Genomic DNA, 12377 nt, shown 5'->3' with positions numbered 1-12377 from the left:
TCAGCTCCTTAGGGTGGTACAACACCATCCTTATAAAAGGTAGTGACCAAGGCCACCACCCAGAGAGTTCTTCCGATCAACCAGGGATCACAGGGGAAGATGTAGACCCAAGTCTTCTCCAACCACACCCCAAGCTGTGCCAGGCGCTGGCTTTGTCTTTACATTCATCAAAGATTCTCGGATGCAAACTGGTTCTCTCTCGTCAACCAACTTCAGCAAAGATTAACTGGAGCCTCAGTGAACTATATCAGCACTCTTTTCAAACAGCAAGAGAACGCAAGTATCAAACTTAGTCTCGGTAACAGATACATTAAAGGTGTACTCACACTATGTACAGTTGCCTTGAACCGGGCTGAAGCACGCTCGTCCCCCCTCCCCCCTCCCATCTCCGTCGACGGCTCGCACTCACATTGCATTTGAGCCCGAGCATGCTTACGTCATCGATTATGCGCAGTTCAGTAAGAAGCGCTCCCGCTCAGCACAGTGGAGATTTCTTTAGTCATATCGTTTTAGTCGTTTGGGATGCAGTGACACGCAGTCACATATTTCGCCAAACAGATCAGCCATTTTGATGCTCATAAACAATCATAAACTCCTCGTGCTGCAGGAATTAGGAGGTTTGCTAAAGGTGCAGCTGTCATGCAGTGAGGGGTTTGCGTCTTTAATAACGTATGACAGTTCGTGTTCACTGAACAGTAAGAACGATTAATAAATCCATATGAAATAGTCCCTTAAAAGTCACATCTCGTCTTTAGGCTCGGGCTCAGGCACCTGAGAACAAGTGAACTGCACTCTGGCACACCTCTTCCAACGGAGCCAGGGCCGGCCAACTAAACCACGCCTGAGCTTGATTCAGAGCACTCACACTTCTCAATTGATCCGGGAAACAGGCCTGGGGACGGTTCAGATAGCATAGTGTCATCATCTAAACCATAGGTCTCAAATTCAGTTCATGGAGGGCCGTAGCTCTGCACAGTTTAGCTGTAACCCTGATCAAACACAGCTGATAAAACTAATGAAGGTTTTCATGACTCTTGAACACCTCGATTAGTTGGATCAGCTCTGTATGATTAAGGTTGGAGCAAAACTGTGCAGAGCTGCAGCCCTCCAGAAGTTTGAGACCTATGATCTAAACCAGTGGTGCCCCAACTCGGTTCTTAAAATCTCAAGTGTGTCAAAATTAAAAGTTTGCTATTATCGTTTTGATGATGATCTGTTGATTTGTAATATATGAAATTCAGAAAGGATTTATTTCTGTCTGGAAGAAAGTTTGTGTTTGTCCATTTGTTCTGGAGTTAACTTGGATGTTGAGTGGGTCGTTGTGTTCTTCATACAATTATCACCTGTGTGTGAATTAATCATCTAAACAGCAACAAAGCAGATATGCTGTTTATGTGGTGACTTTTTCACCCCCAAGGTTACAAGGTTTCTCTCTAGTGTGAATCTTCACGTGTCTTTTCAGATTTTCTGAAAAACTGAATCTCTTGTCGCAGTGTGAACACTTGTAAGGTTTTTCTCCAGTGTGAACCCTTTCATGGCTTTTCAGGTTTCCGAAACCACCGAATCTCTTGTCACAGTGTGAACACTTATAAGGTTTCTCTCCTGTGTGAACCCTCTCATGTCTTTTCAGATTTTCTGAAAAGCTGAATCTTTTGTCACAGTGTGAACACTTGTACGGTTTCTCTGCAGCGTGCATCCTCTCATGTCTTTTCAGAGCTCCTGAATAAGCAAATCTCTTGTTGCAGTGTGAACAAATGTAAGGTTTCTCTCCAGTGTGAGTTCTCTCATGTGCTTTCAATTGTTCAGCCGTACGAAAGGTTTTCACACACTTAAAGCACATGTACTCCCTCACACCGGTGTGGATCTTCTGATGAATTCCTAAATGATTTTGACGTGTGAAGCTCTTTCCACACACAGTGCATGAATAAGGCTTCTCCTTTGTATGAACCCCAAGGTGTCTCCTCAGCCCTGATGCCATCAAAAATGTTTTGCAGCACTGATCACATTTGTGTCTTTTCTCTCCAGTGTGGATCAACATGTGTTTACTAAGGGATGATGAGTGTCTGAAAATCTCCCCACACTGAGAACATGTGTATGGTTTCTCTCCAGTGTGGATCATCATGTGTCTACTAAGGTTTGATGAGTGTCTGAAAGTCATCCCACACTGAGTACATGTGAATGGTCTCTCTCCATTGTGAATCCTCATGTGATACTCGAGACCATGTTTCTTTGCCAGACTTATTCCACACTGAGTGCAGGTGAACTTTTTCTTGTCTTTTCTCTTCAGTGAGTCAGTTTTTTCACTCATTTTCTCATGACGGTGTGTCTCCTCCATCAGGCCTGAAATAAAAATAAACAGACTGCTTCAAAAGGTTTTAAAAAAGGTGAAGAAAGTGAAAGTTGACCACCGCTACTTTGAAATAAAACTAACATATCTATAACACCCTGATGTTTCCTAAATATATGTGTATTTCTAACATTGTTTTTTTGTTTACATTACAAAACCATAACGAACTGAGCATTTTTACCTTTAATTACCATATTGCTCAAAATGACTGCATGCATGTCTGCTACTTTTTGCTGTGACTTTAAATAAGCGTGAATTTTTGCAGAGCAAATTCCTGCTAACATAACTTTCTGATAGCAAAAACATAAATTTACTTTAGATACATCTTTCAAAACGGCATATTCTGTGCTGCTGTATAGCTCCTGTTTGAAAGTGAAAATGAAAGTGAGACCCAGACCTTTGCATGTTCTAGTATCTTTTTTTTATAGGGGTTTTCACATTTATTGATAGGACAGTGGAGATTTACAGACAGGTAAGTATAGGCAGCAAATAAATGGGAAGGATCGGCAATGGACCTCAAGCCGGGAATCAAACTCGGGTCGCCGCGAGCACCTGGGTGCTATATGTTAACACTCTAACCACTAGGCTATGGCCGCCAACATGTTCTAGTATCTTAACTACATATTTATAGGCTGTATTACCAAAAGATAATATTTGTAGGGTAATGGTGTCATAAAATATGATGACAGACATTCATTCATTCATTTTCTTTTCGGCTCAGTCACTTTATTAGTCTGGGGTCGCCACAGCAGAATGAACCGCCAATTTATCCAGCACGTTTTTACACAGCGGATGCCCTTCCAGCTGCAACCCATCTCTGGGAAACATCCACACACACTCATTCACACTCATAAACTACGGACAATTTAGCCAACCCAATTCACCTGTACCGCATGTCTTTGGACTGTGGGGGAAACCGGAGCACCCGGAGGAAACCCACACAAACACAGGGAGAACATGCAAACTCCACACAGAAACGCCAACTGACCCAGCCGAGGCTCAAACCAGTGACCTTTTTGCTGTGAGGCGACTACCTACTCCGCCACCATGATGACAGACATTCAAAGCTTAATTTTAATATCTCAATAGAAGCTTTGAATGTAAATAAGACATTCAAGACGTTGGCAAATAAATTGAGTGCATATATTTGTAAATCTGACCCTGAAAGAGCGAGCGTCTCACCGCACATCACTGTTTCAAAGAGTTATTAAATGATAAAAATTAAACACTCTCTGACTGCCTCTGTAGTACTAGTGTTAAAGCCACATCTATCCACTTGAACCTTGCAGAGGAGCGATTAATCCGCTGACGCATCAGCTGACTGATGTTTTTAAATGCTCCCTTGAACGCTTGAAGCGCTGTCAGTGATGTCATCAGCACACCAGCAGCCAATAGCAATAGTATCTGGATGCAGCCTTTATGATGCAAGCTGAGATTGCATCACTCAGCGATGCAATGCCAGACACAATGCACTCAATGGAGTGAGTGACGTCACTGTTACGGGTAGGGTTAGGTGAGTGCATTAAAAAGCATCAGATGCAGCTCAGATTGCACTGCACCAGGTCTGCATCCAGACCCCTCTTGCCAATAGTGTTCAGCTTTTTCAGATGTCTCCTCCCTCAATAGTCCTGGCTGTGGTTTGGTAGCTTGACTGAGCTGTTGGCGAACAAGTTCTTGTAGATCATGGATGTCCAAACTCGGTCCTGGAGGGCCGGTGTCCTGCAGATTTTAGCTCCAACTTGCCTCAACACACCTGCACGGATGTTTCTAGAAAGCCTAGTAAGTGCTTGATTAGCTAGCCCAGGTGTGTCTGATTGGGGTTGGAACTAAACTTTGCAGGACACCGGCCCTCCAGGACCGAGCTTGGACATGCCTGTTGTAGATCCTTTACATAGTGGGAACACCACAGAGATTAATTGAGCGATTGTGATTGTGATTGAGCGAAGATGTCGAGTTCACAGCGATTTCCGTATCAGCTGTTTACTCTTCTGACTGGAGCCTTGCTTTTTTCTTTTGGGACAAATCAACAATGAAGAGCTCACACGTGAATTCATCCTGAACCTTCGCTCAGCTCCTGGGTCCACACATCCAATGTGCGGCATTCCTGTGGAATTATGGAGGAACACTTCTGAGAGTGTATGGAACTATTGTGGAATTCAGCCATCGGTGAGGAGAACATTGTATGTTTGTGTATATTTAAACAACATGAATTTCCCTTTGGGGATTAATAAACTCAAAGTCAAGTCAAGTCAAGTCGAGAATTCACGCTAAAAGGAGAAGAGGCAAGCGTGGAGGTGTCAAGCGCAGGTTGAAAGCGCATTACAGACATTGCCCAATATTATACTATCCAGCGTGCGCTTACTTAGACATAAGATGGACGAGCTGCAAGGGAATGTGGCCTTCTTACACGAGTACATTAAAGTTCCAGCAGAACTCAGAAGCTGTTGCTAAGAAAGCGGATCAGAGAATGTATGTTCCCTGAACTCTTTCTGTGTAGAAAACATATACGGAGAATTTTTTATACCACCTATATCGAGAGTTTATTAAGCTTTTCCTTTTTATACTGGTTCTCCTCACTTTCTGTTAGAGACAAAAATCGCCTTCAAAACTTAATCAAGACTTGCTCCAAGATTATTGGTTTACCTCTACGGAGTCTAGCAGAGTTACACGAACAGCAAATGCAATGGAAAACTCAAAGTGTGATAGGAGATGACTCCCATCCCCTGAAGCCTCTTCAGTTCTGTTGCCCTCTGGAAGAAGGTTTAGAAGCATCAAATGCTCTTCTTACACACACACACATATACATATATATATATATTTACCTTTGTTCCTGAGGCAATAAGGCTTTACAACCTTACATTTTAGCAAGTTTTAAATTTTCATTTTAATACATGTGTCTTTCCTTTGTTTTTTAGTACTATTTATGAAGTTGTTATGAAGCATGCTGGATTGTGTTTTTTAATACTGTTTGTAAGTGATTTGTCACTTTATGTGTTTGTTGTATCATGAAGTGCTACAACTCTAATAGAGTACATGCCGAGCTAGTGTGTTTGCCATACTGATAAACTTCCGGTGACCGGTTATTGTGAGTTTTTTTCCATTTTATACGATTCCTTATACAGCATCGATGTTGTAATGTAATTCAAATACAATCAGTTAAACAGACCTTGGCATTTATTCAGTTGCTTAAGCTTAAAACGAGACAAAAAGCCGCTTACCCCCACTCACCCGTCAGAATCGGCAGGCTAGCGCAGAAGCTCCATTGAATATACTGGGGTAAAATAAATGCTTATATTATAAAGACATGGCAGGGAAAATGTAATTTAATGCAGTGCTTCTTGTACAATCTGAGACCCACTTTATATCAGATATCACTCAGCCAGTGGATATCGCTGATTTTTAAAGAAAACAGACCTTAAACGCGCCGATTTTGCATTGGCATACACTTCACTGGAAACTATTAACCCAGGTTACTGGCAAATTAAAAGTCCTATTAGCATGCTTCGGCATATACCCCATTGCCCCTGGTGGGATTAATAATGTTGTTAAACTAAAAAAAAATAAAATAAAATTGTTAAACTAAATAAAGTTGTTAAACTAAAAAGTAAGTTGTTAAAGGGCACATAGTTTACCTCTTTTTTATGATTTAATATTAATATTATGGTTCTTCTGAGTGTGCCAGTTTAGGTTCAGTTTAAAACACAATTCAGATTTGTTTATTATAATGTGTTAAAAAGTGTCATGTTGGGGGCGTGTCCACAGCTCGCTGATTTATGGGTGTGTTGCTTCACATGTAGATTAGTTTCGGCTTCCCGCCCAACGTAACAAGGGGGCGGGGCCATGAGCTCACCCGCTCTGCGTTTGCAACAGAGTCTGACAGGCAGACTGCGAGAAGGAGCTTGAGTGAGAGGTTCAGCATTCAGTCGTACATATACAGCTCGAACACAGACCAAGCAGAGAGTACAAAATCATTTGTGTCTTTGTACAGTTTTACATCCAACTGTGTGCTAGTTTCAAGTGCCGAGCTTGTACACAGAGACTAATAACCACGCACACTGAATTAACTTTGACTGAGGCACCGGATGCGCCGCTCGAAGCCGCGACACGGCACACCAGACACTCTCTGTGGCGCGGCAGAGACATGAAGTGTCCCGAATTGTCACACCATGCATTTTTGAATTCTAAACAGGTTTCTGCAGCGGTCCGCGGCGCCCAGCCGTCGACTTGAGTGTACCCTGATAGAAACCTATGTTTAGAATTCTAAAACGCATGCTAGTTAAGATCACAGGGAGCTTCTGGGATCGCAAGAAATGCAAACGGCTGAAGTTAAAGGTAGACTCAATGAGAAGTACACATGTTTGCAAACCTACCTAAACATACAACCAATAATTCTGATTAGAGCGATAATGTGGAGAATATTGATCTTGTGTTGAGCCCAATGAGCCTTGCATCTAAAAATAGAGCTAGCGTGTTCCTTTAGTGATATCGCTTCGACTCACGCTGAAAATGGCGGACGTGAATCAACAAACTGAGGATATGATGACGCGCCTGTCAATCAATATTGGTGGGCGGGGGGGACCGCACTCCTACGTAAAGTTGCGGTCGGTTTGAAAACCACTTCAATTGGTCCACCGATTTTTATGTTGTTAAATTGAAAATAAAGCACTGGGTGTGCTTATATCACCCCAATATGACAGTCTATACACCATACATGCACATATGTCTGTCCAAACAGCTTGACAAGTAGATTTTTTACCATAGGTGCCCTTTAAACAAAAAAAAAAGTTGTTAAACTAAAAGACAAAATCAAGTCATGTAGTGTGAACAGCACAGCGATCTGCTGATGTTTAAAGTCATGTAGTGTGAACTAGGCTTTAGGATTATTGACAACCTCTCAGCAACAACTGATATGTGGTCAAGTGTCAATATTAGGGTTGCACGGTTTACCGGTACTATGGTAGTATCGCAATACTATGGCTTTAAAATACTGGCAGTGCCGCTGTAGTTTGTAATCGGTAGTATCGTCATTAACGGTCTGTCCACAATAGATAATGTTGCATGTGGAAAAGTCACTAAATTACTCACACGTTTGTGCAACAATAGATCCTTTCATTTTAATAGTCTGTGGAGCCCTTTAAGGTTGCAAGTTTTCTGATGTTTTCTGACGTTTCAAACGCACATCTGAATCGATTCATTTCTGCTCCTCTCAATATGATTTAGTAGCTATAACAACCGTGACAATCTTTTTGCAATTTTGAATTACGTTGGATTGTTACCTGATAAGAATTAAAAAACTATAGATGAAAAACCCCAAATAGCAACAGGGAACCATTTTTGAGCTCTTCATAACCTAATTTTGTTGGAAAAATGCTCTTTTTGAAACTAATTCCATTTGGTGTAGTTTGCATCTTTATTTTAATGTATTTTTGGTTGGTCAAATATCTACAAAATAAACAAAAAATGAATACATAGGTGAATTGACGTCCAAATAATCCATATTTCAATAATAAGGGAATTATTAATTAAATTCAAGACCTATTATTACATGTGAAATATAGTATTTCTGACAATTTCCTTTATAATTTGAGTTATGAATTACAGCATCTCAATACTACTTGGTATCGTGATACTTCAGCTGGCATAGTATCGTAAGATGAAGTAATGGTACAACCCTAGTCGATATGACTCCTTATACGAGTCTAACGGTTCACCATCTGAGCAGTGACTGGACACTGAAATCATGTTAATGATTTTGCGTGTTTCCTGTTTAATTACAGCGTAGGAAGCGAGGTTAGGCAGCCCAAACTGTGCCTCACGTCAGATTGCGCAATCCCTTGCACACTGGCTTGAGCCTTTTGCTCACTCAGTGTATGCTACCAATGTAATGCTTTATTATATGTCCTCACTTTGTATAAGATAGGTAATGTATTTCAGGAATGTCTATCACTTGTTTAGTGTTAGGATCTGACATACAGCTAGGCATGGGCCAGTATAGGATTCTGACGGCATGATAAGCTTAGATAACTGTCAACACTGACAATTTTACATTGTCCTGTTTTGAGTATGTTGTTGTATGTTGTAGTATTTGCACTGTCTGTATTTTGCTCTGTCGTTGTATTTGCATTATCTGTATTTTGCAATGTCTGGAGCCAGCACCTAAGCTTTTTCCTCATCATAGCACACGTGCTGCTGATGATGTGACAATAAAAGTGATTTGATTTGATAAAAATATCAAGGTTTCACGGTATTGTGATTACTACTCTAAAATATATTCTTTTTATATGTCTAGGTAAAAACTACTAATTTCCCTATTTGAACACAATATAGTTTATTTTGAGAAACATTTAAAATATTCTGGAGCAGAAACAGGGTTTCTACAGGTTTCATCAAGTCAAATTTAAGACCATAATGAATGACATTTCAGACTTACACAAAGCTAAGCCCTTTTTTTTAATGGCCAAGTTAAAACCTTAAAAAAATCCTACAAAACAATTATTATTGTAAGGAAGATAATTTAATCAGAATCAGAATCAGAAAGAGCTTTATTGCCAGGTATGTTCACACATACGAGGAATTTGTTTTGGTGACAGAGCTTCTACAGTGCAACAGGATTACAGAGACAGGACAAAAAACAGATAATAAATATATTTTAAAAAATAGAAGTAGTGAATGCAAATATACAGATTGACAAGTGTATGTACATGTTTATTACTATATACAACGTTATATGTGCAGCTGTTATGTGCAAATTGGCATGTAAAGTGTGTTGTTAAACCATATTAATAAGCAAACACAGTTAATAAATAAATGTTTCTTAAAATTGAAATATATTGTTAATGATTGGATGAGTGTTGGCCCAATTGGGTATAGCTTTGTATGGAAAAATAAGACCCGATTTAGACGATTTAAAACCTTCAAGACTATATTTCAGTGGACTTTTTAAGGCCTAAATTTTTTTTTTTTGAAATTTAACACGTTTTAAGACCCCGCAGATACCCTGAGTAAACATGTCAGGCTGAATAATTCAAATTAATCATTGACTTCTGCTGTCTTCGATAGTTTCAGAAACACAGATTTATTTACAATTTAAAATGGCATCTTTGGGTACCTTTTCTGCTGGAGATACTGTTGTACTTAAAAACAAACAAACAAACAAACAAAAATCTTACACACATTCCATAGGAAAGGTAGCAGAAAAATTTTGGTGGTTTTAAAACCTTGACTTTTCCAAACCACAGTATACCTTTAAAACAGTTATCGTCCCATGTCTACACAGTATATTTATTTTGGAAAATGGAATAAAATTTAAGACTTTAAATACATAAAACACTGATCAAACCTTGATTCTTGCTCAAAAAGACAATAAAATAAACCAGAAAAACATAAGCTGCTGCTGTCTATATATTTAGTGAATTACAGCTTGTTATTATACACATCATATTTACAGTACATTACTAGTCATTTTTAGCTCATCAATTTTACAGCCTATTATTGTTTTTACACAAAGCTAACATTTCATAGTTCAGTAATACTTTACAATAACTTTAGTCCATTAATTCATGTATTTACTAATATTAAGTCTGAATAATTCTGTAAATTAATCATAGTTCAACATTTACTAATGCCTTAATAAAATCCAAAGTTGTGCTTCTTAACATGAGTTAATGAACAGAGATTTAACATGAACTAACGTTGTTTAACTTAAATAATGTTAACAAAGATGGATGAATACCATAATGAATGTATTACTAATTGTTTGTTCATGTTAGTAAAGGCATTAATCAACCTTTATCTTGACAATGAATATAATACCAACAGTGTTCAAACACACTTTTACTACTAAAACTCCATGACTTTTCCAAGACTTTCGAGTAAATTTTCTTGACCTATTGATTAATGTAATGTCTACATATACATGGTAAATAATAAGAAAAACAAAGCGTTCAAGTTTATTACAGCATATCATAAAACACGCAACAATCTATTTTGTTAAAATATGTTTTTATATCTATGTAGAATTGATATTGATAATGCTTAAACAGCACTAACAATGTGAAAGCAAGTTTTTGGCCAAGAACAGAAAAGTAGTAAAGACAATCAACCTATATTCAAGTTAGGGCTGCACAATATATCGTTTCAGCATCGATATCGCAATGTGTGCATCCGCAATAGTCACATCTCAGGATATGCAATGTTGGGATTATAGTTTACAATAGAGTTTAATCATGAAGGAGTAAAAGTTTATCATCTGCATGCATTTTTAAAGAGATAGTTCGCTATTTTCATTGCACTCTTCACTCGTTTCAAACATGCTTTTTTTAAATGAACACAAAGAGAATATAATTTAATAATGCCTATAGTATTGAAACAAGTGAAATGTGAGTAAATAGTGAGAACATTTTGATCTTTGAGTGAACTGTCCTTTTAAGGCCGGTGTCTGTGTGAACATTTCAATATTTTAGAGTTTAAAACATCCGGCCACAAGAAATGTTTTATAACTTTAATAAAAAGATTAAATAATATACAATGAAGACTATGCAGTGTTGATTATTCAATATCAGTACCTGAATAGTGAATACCTGAAAACTAGAATTCACTTTTATTTTTACTATATTTTATTTATCAATGCTTGTAATTTATTCATTCATTTTCTTTTCGGCTTCGACTCTTTATTAATCCAGGGTCGCCACAGCGGAATGAACTGCCAACTCATCCAGCATGTTTTACGCAGCAGATGCCCTTCCAGCCGCAACCCATCACTGGGAAAGCTTGTAATTTTTTTTGTTATATAATTTTCTAACTAATTTCCATGACATTTATAAAACTTTGTGGGTTTTTCCAAAACTTTTCCAAGCCTGGAAAATGCCATGTCAAAATTCCATATGATATAGTTGTTGAAAATGTAGTTCAGTGTTGGGTGTTTTGTATTTATACTACACTATTTACTATAAATGACTACAGTATTTGTCCATGAGGGTGAAATTAGTGAACACAGCATTTGATTTGCCGCTAATAAAGATCAGACAAATCCTGAAGTATAAGAATGTGTGAAAGTAAACAGGAATCATAACCTGTGCTTTTACCGCGAGAAGCTTTTACATCGAGAGCTTTAATAAAGAGGTTAGTGGCCAAAACCAAGCAAAAACAAAGCTGAAAACAGCGCGGGAACCGACACTGAAGAGGAACACAGCCGAGAGAAAAACACTTGAATATTGAGAAAGTAGGAATCTGAACTAATAAATAAGGAGAGAAACACAACGTTACCTGTTTACATATGAACACGTTAAAAGTCCGCTATTCCTGATCGCTTTCACAGAGGAATTGACAGTCAAGAGCCAGGATATAATGAATAAAGGCAGGAGTTGTGTCGTGTTCGCTAAATAATCTCTCTAGAGTTTATAAAAGCTGAAATGTAGCCTCTTTGTTTCTTCTCATCTTCAACACGAGTTTGATGTTGCTTGTTCTGAGCTTTTACTCCAGCGCCTCCGCTATCAGTGTGCTGTGTACTACTGCCATCTAGAGGACAATACAGCAACAGCGACTTACAGCGGTAACCGGGCATCAGGAGGAAATCAGGTTCAGTCAAATGAATCATTTAATCAAGAAAGTTAAATCTATAGCAGACACCCCATATGAAAAAATACTGTATTAAATACTAAAGTGTTTTAATCATACTATAGTAAAGTACATAAATCAGCAGTAGTAATCTTTTTATTGCTGTTGTTGTGATACAACCCTAAGCAAATTACTCAATCCTGAGGTTTATATAAAGGCCACACAGACACTGATAAATGTCTATATATATATATATATATATATATATATATATATATATATATATATATATATATATATATATATACATATATATATATATATATATATATATATATATATATATATACATATATATATATATATATATATATATATATATATATATATATATATATATATATCAGGGTTCAACGGCAAGAACTTTTTCCACTGGCCCAATCAGACCATTGGTTCAGATTTTTACTTGCCCTGC

General features: G+C 38.0%; 1 protein-coding gene across 1 annotated transcript; it reads right to left on the bottom strand.

Annotated features, from left to right (window-relative positions):
- Positions 1-1215: 1215 nt before the first annotated feature.
- Positions 1216-11749, bottom strand: LOC130220665 (zinc finger protein 501-like). The gene is made up of 2 exons (XM_056452883.1): positions 11612-11749; positions 1216-2340 (listed from the first exon to the last, which is right to left on the bottom strand). The coding sequence occupies exon 2, from the start codon at positions 2333-2335 to the stop codon at positions 1391-1393; it is 945 nt and encodes a 314-aa protein (XP_056308858.1). The 5' UTR covers positions 2336-2340; positions 11612-11749; the 3' UTR covers positions 1216-1390.
- Positions 11750-12377: the final 628 nt, after the last annotated feature.

Source organism: Danio aesculapii, chromosome 3 (assembly GCF_903798145.1).
Source record: "Danio aesculapii chromosome 3, fDanAes4.1, whole genome shotgun sequence".
Taxonomy (NCBI): Eukaryota; Metazoa; Chordata; class Actinopteri; order Cypriniformes; family Danionidae; genus Danio; species Danio aesculapii.
This window is presented reverse-complemented; position numbering and strand designations above follow the sequence as displayed.